Source organism: Molothrus aeneus, chromosome 11 (genome assembly GCF_037042795.1).
Source record: "Molothrus aeneus isolate 106 chromosome 11, BPBGC_Maene_1.0, whole genome shotgun sequence".
NCBI lineage: Eukaryota > Metazoa > Chordata > Aves > Passeriformes > Icteridae > Molothrus > Molothrus aeneus.
In genome coordinates this window covers 13,397,321-13,411,061 of record NC_089656.1, presented here as the reverse complement: position 1 = coordinate 13,411,061, position 13,741 = coordinate 13,397,321, and the positions used below count along the sequence as shown (strand labels likewise).

At 46.5% G+C, this 13,741-nt stretch overlaps 1 protein-coding gene across 2 annotated transcripts in view; it reads right to left on the bottom strand.

Moving 5' to 3' along the window:
• The window catches only part of WDR59 (WD repeat domain 59), a 48,876-nt gene extending 35,561 nt beyond the window's left edge, over window positions 1–13,315 (bottom strand). For both annotated transcript variants that reach the window (XM_066557422.1, XM_066557424.1), the window contains exons 1-6: window positions 13,242–13,315; window positions 9,006–9,055; window positions 7,344–7,479; window positions 4,149–4,234; window positions 3,167–3,247; window positions 1,093–1,130 (exon numbers count right to left, since the gene is read on the bottom strand). In XM_066557422.1, the coding sequence (XP_066413519.1) occupies window positions 1,093–1,130; window positions 3,167–3,247; window positions 4,149–4,234; window positions 7,344–7,479; window positions 9,006–9,055; window positions 13,242–13,295 (445 nt within the window). In that variant the 5' untranslated portion in view covers window positions 13,296–13,315. The remainder of the gene's footprint in view (window positions 1–1,092; window positions 1,131–3,166; window positions 3,248–4,148; window positions 4,235–7,343; window positions 7,480–9,005; window positions 9,056–13,241) is intronic.
• Window positions 13,316–13,741: the final 426 nt, after the last annotated feature.

The following is a 13,741-nucleotide window of genomic DNA, read 5'->3' as shown; positions in this document are numbered from 1 at the left end:
ACTACCCACCTCCTGCTGCATGGTGAGCAGATTCATCCTGACAACCTGGCAAAAAGCTATTCTGGGGGATAAAAAGCTGCAAATAGACTGCCAGTTGATTGATTTGATCCACTCACTGAAGGGTACACAAATGTCTGGACCAGCATTAAACAGCAGCAGGCACAGGAGGAAGGAAGGAAGGAAGGAAGCAAGGAAGCTTTCTGGGGAGCAGGCTGCTGGGCTGGCTCAGCCATGAAACCTCACCCCAGACACCAGCACCAACCACTGCTTCTCTCTGACTCAGTAAGGCTTTTTGCATTTCTGTGACAGAGAGGTTTGCTGGCTGGGAGGGGAATGGGAGCTGCTGCAGATGCATAGCCTAAGGAGATGTAAGCAGCAGAGCATGAGAGTCACACATTGTAAGGATTGCTCCAGTACTGGGGACAGTAACTCAGGGAAAGGACGTTTTGCTCATCACCCGTGCCCAGTCCCAGCTCCAGACAGAGGAGGACAGACACACAGCACCTGCCAGCTGGTGGTATTGCAGGGGCTGGACACACACCTTGCCAGCAGGCAGGACAAGAGCCTTTCCAGAGAAAGCACAGCCCAAAGACAGCACCTTGTGTGCTCCCTGCATGTTGCAGGTGCCTCAGGGAAGTGGATGCAGCCAACTGCTGTATCCAACCCTGAGTGAATGAGGGGACAGGCTGGCACAGAGAGCTGCTTGGGGTATGGTTTAGTTCCTCATCTGATTCAATCAAACATAAAAGGATGTGAGGAAATTACAGACAGGCAAGCCAGGACAAGCAGTGCAGCAAGGTGGTTAAGCAGGGAGGGAGTTCCATGTGGCCATTCACCAATGCTGGGGCAGCAAATCCAAGTACCATAACTGCCCTCCATGCCTGGGAACCTCAAGGGGCTCTTCTGAATTCTGCTTCTCTTAAAGGAGTGAACTGGAGCCTCTCAGGCTGCTCCTACACGGGGCAATCACACATGGTGGCACTCCTGCACTTTGCCACACCTGGCCTTGGAGCATGAAGGGAAGGAAGAATAACAACAGGGGCATGCAACAATAACGTTGTTTAATGCCTACATCACACACATCAGACTTACCAACTGCAGAGAGTGAGACCGTGGGCTTCCTGGTGTCTCTGAAATACAATGTGGCCACTGTAAGTACACACAGCATAGTCCAGCCTTCCCAGAGAGCTCCCTGCTATTCCAGCACTAAGGTAATTGCTGGCTTGGGACCTCACGTACCTTCTGCTTACCAAAATACACCAGCATTAAATGGAATAAAAGTGATCAGCTGGAGGACAACAATCACCCTGGAAGTGTTCAAGTCCTGGATGGGTCTTGGAACAACCTGGTCTACTGGAAGATGTATCTGCACTTGGCAGAGGGATGGAACTAGATTTTTAAGGTCCATTCCAACCCAAACCATTCTATGATCTTGTCTTGCCAGCACACGCAGCAGGAAGTTTAGGACAGAGCTAGACTGGACTAAAGGGAGGAGAAACATACACAAAGTGTGGCATATTGCAACTGGGTAGGCAAGGAAACAGGGCTCATGAATTGTTGCTGTGGGAAGCAACAAAACAGCCTTTCCAAGGAGGATTAAAGGAACAAACAGAGCTGTGGAAGCATTCAACAAAAGCCACTGATGTGTTCGTGGAGCCTTTGCAGATTCTGATTCAAAGCAGATGGAGTAGTTACTACAGAGCAAAAAACTTCATGTCTAGTATATAGTAACAAAATTAGTAGAAAATCAGCCCAGCTGTGTGCAGACCAAATTCTGTCTGTCTACAAACCAAATTTTGCAGCAGCAGAAACCAGTGTGGCACCATGACAACTCCAAGCAGCCAGGGCATAGATCAAGGCAATAATTTACTTCCTGGCCTTGCTCCTCAGGATTTCACCTGCTCTTTCATGAAAAGTGACAGTGAAAATAAGGAATATTATCTTCAGCTTTTTCTGCTTGCTGAAAGCAGAACATTTTCTGGAATGGACTGCACCCCTCCCTCTAAGAATTTCTGCCTAATCAAAAAGTTATTTTGTATGAAAAATTAAGTGGAGAATTTCCAGCTGCCCTTATTGCAGGGCTGCCTCCTTAGGGTGTCATTAGAGACAGTCACTTCAGCAGGATGTAAATTTGCTGGAGGCCAGCACCTCAGTGCTCCAACAAGCTCAGAGCCTTTCCCAGCACAAGTGGGATGTAGGGGCTTTCAGAGACTGCCTAAGGAAGCAGTTCTGGGCAAGTGACACAGGCAGACACAAAACAATGGAAGGGCACAATAGAGTTAAAGGAGGAGTTCTGATAACATCCTTCGGACATCTCTATTTTTTCTTCTTGGCATTAAGATAGTATCACAGGAAAACAACCGGCAGTTATTGTATCTCTGTGTCTTTTAATTACACATTAATAATATATTGTCGTTCTCAAGCACCATTTAAGCAAGGAGCCAAGTGCTTGTTCATAGGAACTAAGCAAGCCTCCGGGTAGCCTGGTGCAGTGGGGTTATATAATTATCCTCCTATTATAACTGAGCAAGGGAGGCAGAGAGGAACAATGTGATTTGCTGGGGGTCATAAAGAGCTGTACAGCTAGCAAGAGAACCCAGCAGACCCAGTACCAGCTCCTTGCTTCTCAGGTGTAAAATCTGCGGCTTAAATTTGACCTATAGTTGGAAATATCTGCTACCCTGAAAATACCCATAGCAGAAAGCAACACCAGGCAACAAAAGAAGGTACAAACAGGAAAACCTTCCTGAATACCATTGTCAGTCTTCCCACTACTGAGGGAGAACCAGCAACAATCAAAGAATTTAGTAGAAAATGGCTATAGGACCATGAAATGGTGCTCATTAACTGAGCTACAAAATCCCCAACAGGTTGAGGAATAACCTTGGGTCCAGGAAAAGCCCTCAGGGAAATATCTGAAGTGGGCACAGAGTGAAGCCAGACAGTTGTAGCTTAACTGTACCACTCTACTGCCCATCACTGACTCTGAACTGGCTTGAAAAGAGGGGAACAGAAGTCATCTTGGAGACAATGGGAAATAGCTGAAGCCCCCAGAAGCACAGCTAAAGAGCAGCTCCCATCAGGGTGTGCTTTGCCCTGCAAGATGATAATTACAGAAAAGAGTCCCAGTGATTTCCCCAAAATGCAGAAACATACTGGTTCTTACTTGATGTCCCAGATGTAGATGTATGTGTCTACAGAACTGGTGACCAGTAGGTCTGGCTCAAACACTGCCCAGTCCAGGTCACTGCAAATGCAAAATCATAGATCAGTAAAGAAAAGCACACAGATGTTGCATCAACTTTTCACAAGCTGCCAGTACATTCTCCAACAAATTCACAGCAACTCCATGACATCTACTGAAACTTTTAAAGTAAAAAGCAAGATCTTAATAATTTCTCTAAGTAAATTCCAAGAAGCAATGAAATGCTTCTAAGTAAATTCCAGTGAAGCATCCTCCTAGTCCTGAACTTTACAGCTACTGTGTGTGTGCTCTTTCCCCTCCAGGCAAAGGGACACTGTCTCAAAGAGTTCTCAGTAACCACACATCCTTGGCATCAACCCCTCACTCTGGGATGCCTCCCTGTTGGAACACCAAGCGCACCTGGGACACAAACAGCCTCCAGTCAGCCCAAACAACTGTTATTTCAAGGGCTGCAAATACTTCCCACAGTCAGGAGCTTGAGAAAAAGCAGTCCCTCAACTGCATTTCCAACCCAGCGTTGAAATGTGACCTTAAAACAAGAGGCAAAAATCTCCCCTGCACCACTGTAACATTCTCTAAACTTGGTCTTTGGAATTACCTGCCTTAATCAAGCTGCTATCACACAGAAACACAGCTGGGATTCAATTTAGTAAACATGCTATCTGCTTCCCAGATGATGGCTGCTGCTCTTTACAAGGACAGCAGCCTAAGGCAATGACATTCGAGCCATCAAGGGCTAAGTTGATAAACTGGGGGAGCCATGAGAGGGTGAGCCACTTCACACATGACATCATCACCAAATGAGAAGGCAGTCCAACCCAGAGAAGTGAGTAAAAACAGGCTCAGAGCAGAGCCTGAGTGAGTCCAGGACCAAAACATTCAGCTTCTATGAAACAATGCATTATTTTCCACTCAACAGCGCACAGCATTGCTTGTTCTTCACCTGATCACACGTGTGTGTCCTTGCAGAGATGTGCAAACTTCCCCATTTCCTTCCTTCCACTTATACAGGTCAACACGCTGATTGCTCTGCAATTAGATGGAAGAAAGGAGAGACAGTCTCAGGCCAGCCAGGTAGGACATGGATCTGGGTGTTAGGACCAGGTTCCCTTCACTTTGAAGAACCTCAGTTAACAATGAGTCATTCTGTGAATTAGCAAAGTCCTTGCCCAAAGCAGGAGAGCAAAGATGAAATACAGACTGCAAGGACTTTCAAAAGCTTACACTTTAATTACACTCACTTAAAACTTGAGATAAACTAGAAAGGGAGAAAAAAAATCCCACATTGCAAAATCTTTCCATGAAATTATGTTCTCAGAGTCTTTATTTCCTAACAACATGCTGTAACTGCAGGCAACAGGCAGACAAATTCTCTCTGCAGGAATACCCTGCCAGTCTGTTACATTCACCAGTGGAGGTTTTGGTGAGGGGGATAATGGATTACCACTGGTCGTCCTCAGCTCCCTCTCAGTTCCCTTCTGGGATAATCAGGGCCACTGCCAAACACAAACAATACAGTCCAATGGCTTCAAGGACACCTCCTCAAGGGTACTCCCCCAATCCATGCCAGCCCAGGAGAAAAGCTTTAAGTGTTTATCACTAGCTGTAAAAAACAACAGCAAACCAGATGTATCAATGACAACAATACTCAGACTTCCTTCACTCATTCCAGGAATGAATCCTTACCCAAATGCAGCCACATGCAAAGTTACTTAAAACTAGTTATTGTGCTGTAAATTCATGTTCTGTCTCAATCAAGGTTCACTTCAGGTCAAGCCAAGTCTAATCTTTCTGGGGCTGGAATTGCCTTTGTGGGTGCATACAGAGTGCCAAGCCCAGTGGATCATGACTGAAAATTCATGCAGATTTTGCAAAACCTGAAAGAATATGACCTTAAAATGTTATTTTCATTAGCCCCCTGTTTTCAGACTTTTAGGTAGATGAGGGAAAAGATAAAGAGACTTCAAAGAAACACACAGTTGTTGAGGTTGGAAAAGACCTCTAAAATCACTGACTCCAACTGTTATGTTACAATTTTTGTGGTGGTGGATTTTCTTCCTACCCCAAAGCTGCTTCATGTGAATTTCAACTTGCAGATAGATAAAACATTACAGCTTTCTTTGAAATGAAAGGTCTCATTCCAGCTCAGCAATAATATATGACATTTCTCTAACTGCTCACAGCAGGGCTGCACAAGAGCTTAGGGCAAGAAAAAACTCTTTGCATGTTTCTCATTGACAGAAGTATTTAAAGGGTAGAGTGAAATTACCCAATGGGATTTAGCCAGGACTCCAGAGACAAGACACAAGATAATGATCACCAGAGAGACTGCTCCTCCCAACAGGAGCATTTTCTAAAAAACTGTGATTTTTGTATCAGTATTCACTTCCAACAATTTCATCACCCCCTTGTTCAAGAATCTGTGGCCACACAAAAGGAAAAACAAGGATCTAGGATTGAAAACAACACCATTTCTGAAACAACAGCTTAGGAGTCCCCAGAAACATGCTTGAGCCAGAGAGCAGACAAGCACAGCAAAAGAACTTGGTCCAGCTCTTCTGGAAAGAAGCTAAACACAAGGACAGATTCCCCTCTGCCTGTACCACTTCCAATTAACAGGACTGCAAACTAGATGATGCTGCTGGCAAACAGGATAGCAGCCTTTTACATCCCTTTTCCATCCACAGGGATGCAGAAGCATAAGACCCTTGGGTTGTTTACAACACAGTGAAATGGCTTGAAAGGTGGTATTTTTGACCCAAACTAAAAAGCTGCCTGATCTCATCTTGGGGATTTCTCAACCAGTGTCTCAGCAACTATGTTCAAATCCCCAGAGCATCACAGAATCTTTTTTTATAAACAGAAGTAGCAAGGTTTGATGCCAGCTACACCTGGTTTCAGTCTGGAACAAGATTGGTTCCTGTATCCACTCAGAGCAGAAAGAGGCAGGAGTGCTCAGATGGGTGAGATGGGCACAGCTCTCCTTTGCAGGGTCCTGCTCAGGTCAGCATGAACTCATCACTGGATATTGTCTTCAGAGTGTGTTTGAAAAGAAGCCTTCCTACTCCACTTGTGACCTGCCCAGTGCATTTCCTTACTTGGTTTTGGTTTCCACAGACTGCACCCAGAAGTGGCACTGAACTAACTCTTTTACTAACTCTCTGCTCAGAAGAAGACTGCTGCTGAAGGCACCTTTAAGACATCAGTCATGTGCCAGAGCTGGAAAGAGAGAGGCTGGGGAATGTCAGAGAGCAAGCAGCCAGAGGCTCCCAGCTGACAGCACCACTCCACTTTTAAAACTGCCTTTTATTAAAAAGGTAGCAAATCCAGGAACAAAAATCCTAAGAAATCACCTTGAACTAAGTGTTTTCTCAAAAGAATAGACAGAGAGATTTCTCCATCCCTAGCTAGTCCAGGACTCCCAGGTTATAAAAGCAGACAACACAGCAGAAAAGGCAGCTCACCCTGGAAACAGTCTGCACCTGGCTGGGGCCAATGGCCACAGTGCTGTGGGTGATGGCTGAGATTTCCATCAGCAGAGCTCAGGGCCCTGGTGAACAAGCTGCAGAGCACGACAGACCAAGTACAGAACAGAGCTGAAGATTGCACTTGGTCTCACACAGCCATTACTGCTTCTTCAGCTCAACCCACTGCCTCATGGAACTCCTCACTGACACAGTCCATGCCCAGCTGCAAACCCCAAGTTACAAGCCAGTATTGACCTGTGCTATTTACAGACTGCCTGGTGCACCACAGCCAAGCAGCAAGGCAGGGAGGTGAAAACAAAACAGCACAGAGCAAGAAATTCAAGAAGTGCACAAATCTCAGACTGGAAATCAGAAAAAAATATAATTTCCCTCCAGAAAAGAACCATTTGGATTCTTGATTTATTTGGCAAACTGTTTTGTAAATGACAAGCAAGCAAAACCAGATGCAACCCTGACTGCCCAATAACTGAGAGCCAGTCAGCTGAACACCTCCCTGGCAGTAAATCAGAATTAGGCCTTGATCTTGCAATGTGACTTGCAGAAGCATGTCTGTGCCAGCTCCACACAGCCTTCCAGCTCTGCAGAGGCTCACCCATGAAAGAAAGACCAGGGAAGAAGATGAGTTACAGCTTTTAAACGGGTGAACTTACAGAAGCTGCAAAGTAGTAGGCGTAGCTGTCGTGGGGGTTCCACTGCACCGCGCCGATGTCCCACTTGCTCTGCCGGGAGATTTTCCGGTGACCCTCGTTGGGTGCATCCAGATTGACAATGTAGAGGAAACGGCGGCTGCAAGACACACAGACACCTCACAGGGCTGATCTCAAAACCCCAGGCTCACATGGAGCTCACAGCCTTGTGTCTAGAGGCACAAGAACCAAAAGAGAAGCATTTCATGAGACAAGTGAAAACACTATTCCTGAAAATGCAACATTTGACTACATACTTCAAAACTGACTTAAAAAACCCACACTGAAAGTAAACAGGATCTGCAAATGTAATAGATAGCTTACACCACAGAAAAACCCAGATAACTTGGATATAAAGAAGTGCTGGAAAATGGTGCAAACATTCAAACAGGCTTTGCAGGCCTAACACTGCTGCAGCAGAGCCTAAGTGGCACAGTCCCAGGAGTGCAATGCAACAGCTTCAGCCCGGATAGGTTGCTCTGAGCAAGAGTTAATGAGCCTTGACAAAGATGATTCTACGTGGGTGCTTCTTTCCACACCGGTCTGAGGGCTTGGTTCCACCAACAGTACAAAACCACCTGCACAGAGCTCATGCTCAGCTGCAGCAGCTTTTTAACGTGGGTGGACACAGTCCTGCATAGATTTAGTTCCATTACTTACCTGAGCTAACTCTATATGCGGCAGAAATAATTCTGCATGATAGCAAACCTGAGCTCATACATCCTGCTGAATGTGGCCAATTCTCCACAAAGCAAGGTATCATCCTGCTTACAAGCAAGAGAAACTGCCCAGAAATAATTGTGAGCCACTGAACCCTATGGAGGACCAGCATCAAAACATAATGAACCCTACATAATTACCCACATGAGCATCATCTCTCAGCTGCAAAGTGACCACACAGCTGCTCTGAGCACTGGCCATTCCTCCTGTTATTCCTCTACAGCACTGCCAGACTAAGGGTTTACATGGAAGCAAGCACTGCTTCGAGCTGTACCAAAGGACTTGGCTCCTTGAAGGCTGACCAAAGATCAGCTATACTCACATGATTCTGAAATGAACATCCTAATTGGTGTGGCAATTGTGTCACTGACGGGGGGACAGGAATAGCTGTTAGTACTGAAAAGCAGGAGATGGAAAGGCACTGCTGAGCTGGTTCAAGACTTGGCCTGGAGGTGGATACATAAGACCAAGCTCTCCCGGAAGCTTGGGCAACTTGGAAGTCTGTGGCACCTACTGTGTTTGTATCATCCCACACTGAACCAGCAGAGAAGCAGGTCAGAGAGCCCCATGGCAATATTTGAGGCAAATTTTGTTAGGAAATAATCTAATCCGTATTTCAAGACAATCCAAACAGTACTTCATGATGCTCCCTCTCCCATATGGGGATTTGGAAAGGAATTTACCAGGAAAGCCACACCAGCATTTTACTGTGCTCTTGTTGCTGTCTCTCCAATCTGGATCCCATCGGGAACATCACCCTGAATCAGTTTCATTAAGCCTTGAACAGAATTCAGCTGCACCTTTCTGAAACAATCCACCAACCCTCTAGCACAGGTCAGCCTGAAGGTGGCTGGTCTGGCTTGTGGAAATGACTGTCACACCTCTAAGGGGGACTGTCACACTCACCCCGAGAGAACTGCGCGCTGTCCCAGGCAATCCACTGACATCGCCGTCGCCTGTTAAAGACAAGCACAGAACAAAATTAAATGATACCTGTCAGGTCAGCTGCTCAGTCAAACATAGGGCTTTAGGGAGGAGCTCAGGAAAGTTACATCCCCTTAAAGTAGCACAGAGAGGCAATGGGTGTAGTGGTTGATTTTGGGATACAGGACAGCACACAGGAACATCTTCGTTGGCACAAACTGAAAACAAAACCTGGCAGACAACATCATGAGCACTGAGACCTTGCTCCCTTCTTCCTGCTATGGCAATCACAGCTGCAGCCTTTCAATCAGCAATCTCTAATAATCTGTATTAATCAGTCTCTGTTCCTGCTCAGGAACTTTCTGAGTCTTTCTCTTTCATTGCAGAGCTAGATTTAATTATATATGTACTGGGAGATAGAAGTGCAATCATTTGTGTATGGCTGGTGTTCAAAAATGAGAGATGGCCAAGAGGCATCAGAATTTACTTGGCATTGCTTGTAAAGAAGGCTACGAGATAACTTAAAGGCCATTAGAAAAAAAAAATATAAAAAAAAGGACTGTTTGCATATTGTCTCCCCCTCTTTCTGTGCAGAATGAACTGGCTGATCATCTTGTTTAAATGCCAAGAGAATAAAGGAAAATTTTACTTGGAAAGCTGAACAGTTCCACCCCATAAACAAAGATATGACTTCAAAAGAGTTTTGAGCATTCACAGCACAAAAATCAGAATATGCCCCACATTCTTCACACTAACTGCTGTCATCTTCAAAGCTGCCTCTCTGAGGGCTCAGGATGTATCTCCTGCTGCTGTTCAGGACTTTAAGTGTTCTCAGCATGGATGTAACAAGACTTCAGGATGTCCCACACTTACTACTTACAAGCATCACTAAAACCTGACAGACAATACAGAAATCCCACTCCATTTCAGTCAGATCTGACAGCAGAATACTCATCACAAATTCTGAGCTGTTTCAGCCAGAGCCCATCCCCTCCTTACAAAAACCCCAAGTGAGGGAAAAGCAGCATCAGGGACCCATTCTTCTCTAGAGACCACATGGCAAACAGCTACAGCTGCCTGCAGAGTTTCAGCAGGAGCTCATGGTAAACCAAACCCCATTCCACCACTTTAACTGTTCCAGGAACAACCCCTTTTCATTACTTTTTCCTAGGCAGCAAATCCAATCTTCTGGCAAGGTATCCCTAGTCTTAAAGCTAATGCTGTAAATAAACAGCTAATTCTAAGATCTCTAAATGATAAGGAAACAATTCCAGCTTTCTAGACTTGACAGCACCTTGCAAAACACAGAACAAAAACTTCAAAAAAGTAGATTACTGAATCTATATAAAAAAACAACAAACAAACAAAACAAATCATCAGGAGAAAGAACTTTTCCCAGATGGTACACATTTTTCTTCTGAGAAATTAAAATGAGGATCACTAAAGCCACTACAGTAATCAAAGCTTTCTCATGTGACGAAGAGCTAGTCAGGAGACATATTTCATACAGGTGGAGCCATCTTTCCCCAAGACAGAAAAAAACAATGTCTATTTCAAATGATTGTAATTTCATATACAAGTTTATTTTTCCTAGTGTTGGCACCAGGATCTCCTAAGTCCTTACAAATTGTTTTCAATAATGAACACTGGTAAACTGTTTTTTTCCAGGCACCAATCATCATAGAATGAAATGAACAATCAGAATGATGTAAAAAGTTTCACATGTCAGGCTGCTACTCTCATGGGTCACAAATTGAGTTGTTTTACAGCAACAAACAGTTCCCTATGATACAAGAGCCTTATCTAGGCAAAGGAAAATAAAAAACAAACTGTTGTCACTTAATAGTGATATATCAGTCTTCACAGCACAACCTTCCAGAAGGGAGGAGTTGAAACTGAACCAACCTGAAAGCAGTTTTTATCTCAAAACAACACTGTGGATAGCTGGAACTGGTGTTCATGAATAACAGCAACATGAGTAAGCACAGTAGGAGCACTGCACATTTGAGAATTTGCTCTGAACCCACAGCCCAGGCAGCACCTTCTCAGACTTCAAGCATCTACTTTGGTATTTCACTTGATTTCTGCTAGGCAAGCCAAGGAAAACTCCCTTTCATGTCTGACCTTTCATTAGTTTCCCAATTACCTTCATTCTCTCCACCTGAGAGGCAACACACCAACCCAATTTGCCATGGCTATGCTGTTTTTCAAGAGCTGCAAACCCTTAACAAGCAATACCAGTTCCCTGCATGCATAACCTCCCATCTACACACTGAGTTGCTGCAAGTGCTTCCATTTCAGCACTGGGTGAGTTTTGCTCTCCTTTTGATAGTGTCAACAGCCCAAGAAGAGCCTGTGGCTCCTGTTTAAATCAGAAGAGTACACAGACTGCCACCTCTGTCAGCTTGCACAGAAAAATGACACTTGTAGGTAACACAGGTCCCAAAACACACAGTGATTTTCTGATGTGTTACAGTTGGGGTGCTGTAGCTTTCTCATGACACACTCCAGCATGGTGAACAAAGACAACTGCAGTGCTTGCAGAGGTGTATTGGCTATAAATGTAACAGCTGCCCACTCTTTTGATTCTTGTTTCCATTTAGGTTGTTTTTAGGGTAGGGATTTTGGAGATAGTATGGCCTACATGCAGAGCTCAAGACTGGTGCTGGATGATTTCAGCCAAGGTGCTCCAATTTCTCAAGCTCAGGTTTCCCACCTGCAAAAATGTTCCAGTAGACTCCTAAAAAAAAGCTCAGACACAAATATATAAATGAGTTTAGCCTGAAGCAGCAGTCTGGCAGCCCCAGCCAGAGCAGTTCTCTGGTTTCATGTGGGACAGCAGGCAGGTCAGAACAGCTCCAGGAAGATCACACCAGAGTAAAGCCAAGTGACTGAAACCCCCATGCTCACCCTCTGCCAAGGTTTGTGCCAGTGCAGGAGTGACACTGAAACCAACTGCTGCAGCATGGGGTGGCAACACCTGTCCCTTCTGCTCCCACACACCAGACATTATGAGTAAGCAAATAAAGTCATGAGGCCTCCTCTCTCCTGAGCCAGATGCAACATGAATCTGTGATGTAGGAAGATGCACCCTCAGATCTCATTACTGACTTCCTAAGGGCAAATCCTCAGCAGCAGATGAGGCTGCTTTAACGTTTCTGGGAGGAAAACTAATACAGAGCTTTTGAGGTACAAAAGTGAAAAGCTTTGTGAGCTTACAGAGGGTGAGCTGGATGCAGCACACAGGATTCAGTGCTTCTGTTTGCAATGGTGAAGGCAGAGCCCTTACTGCTCCAGCCCAAGAGGACAAATTAGACAAGAGAGCTTCCAGAACTTTTTTTTTAAATTTTTCTGGGTTTCTTGCTGAAGTATCTCATAGTTCATCCACTGTATCTAGCTTTGTTAAGCAATTGCCAAGACCTTAAACCCCCACATTTCTTAGAACAGAATCATAGAATCCTAGAATGGCTTGGGTTGGAAGGAACCTGAAGATAATTTTGTTCCAAATCCCTGTCATGGGCAGGGACACCTTCACTAGGTTGCTTGAAGCCCTGTCCAGCCTAGCCATAAACACTTCCAAGGATGTAACAACAACTTCTACAACACCATGTCAGCAAACAAACTCTGAGCCGAGCTCTGCTACCACCATCAGCTTCAAAAACAAAAGCTGATCTTTTTGCTATTCACAAAAAAAAAAATATATATAAGCCACTTTTTATTTTAATCAAGCAACACCCAGCAATTTATTTGGCAGTGAGACAGTAGCTGTAACAGTCTCCGTGAAAAGTGACAGAGCCATAGAATGGTTCGGGTTGGAAGAGACCTTAAAGCCCCTGTCATTCCAGCCCCCGGCCATGCGCAGGCATCTTTCACTAGACCAGACTGCTCAGGGCCCCATCCACGCTGGCCTTGAGCTCCTCCAGCAAAAGGAAATGAGGAAAGACGTGTAGGAAGTGGCAATACCGTATGTTAGGCCTGAAAATGCATTAAAAAAAATACAAGACCTAATTAAGATTCGAAATTAAGTGCCCCGTGAATTAAGGCGTTATCTCCGCGCAAACGACTCCAGACCGCCTCAGCCCCGGCCATCGCCGCCGAAAGGCCCCGCAGGGCCGCCGAGCCCTCCCGGGCCGGGACCTCCCCCCGCTCCGCTCGTCACGGGCCGGCCGGGGGCTGCCCCCGCGGCGCGGTGAGGCGGCAGCCCCCGGGCCCCCCGACCTGGGCGTCTCGGAACTCCACCACCACATTCTCGCTGCTCCAGCGCGCCGCCATCTTGGGCCGCCTCGGCGGAGCCTGCGCCGCGCCTGCACACTATGGAGAGCCGTGCGGAGACTGCTGGGAGATGTAGTCCTGCCGTTCCCCACCCGCCACCCGCCCCCGGCCCGGTGAACAGGGGCAGCGAGTCTCGTGGAGCCGGTGGGGGTCCCACGGCCCGAGGGAGGGTCCCTGTGCGGGCCCGGCCTCTCCGGAGCGGCTCTGGCCGCAGAGGCCCGAGGGTGGTCGCAGCCCCGCTACAGAGCAAGATGTGTGCGTGGCGTGGGTCGAGAGTTGTGTTCCGTGGGGCAGCGCCCGCTCGTCGGTGCGGTGGCGGCTCCGCGTCCCGGGGCGGCGGCGAGCGCAGCGCCGGGCGGCGGCGGTGCAGGGGTTAAGGGCGGCGGGCCGGGGGGGCCGGGGGCGGGAGCATGCGTGCTGCCGGCCGCTATTGTCTCCGGCGCGGC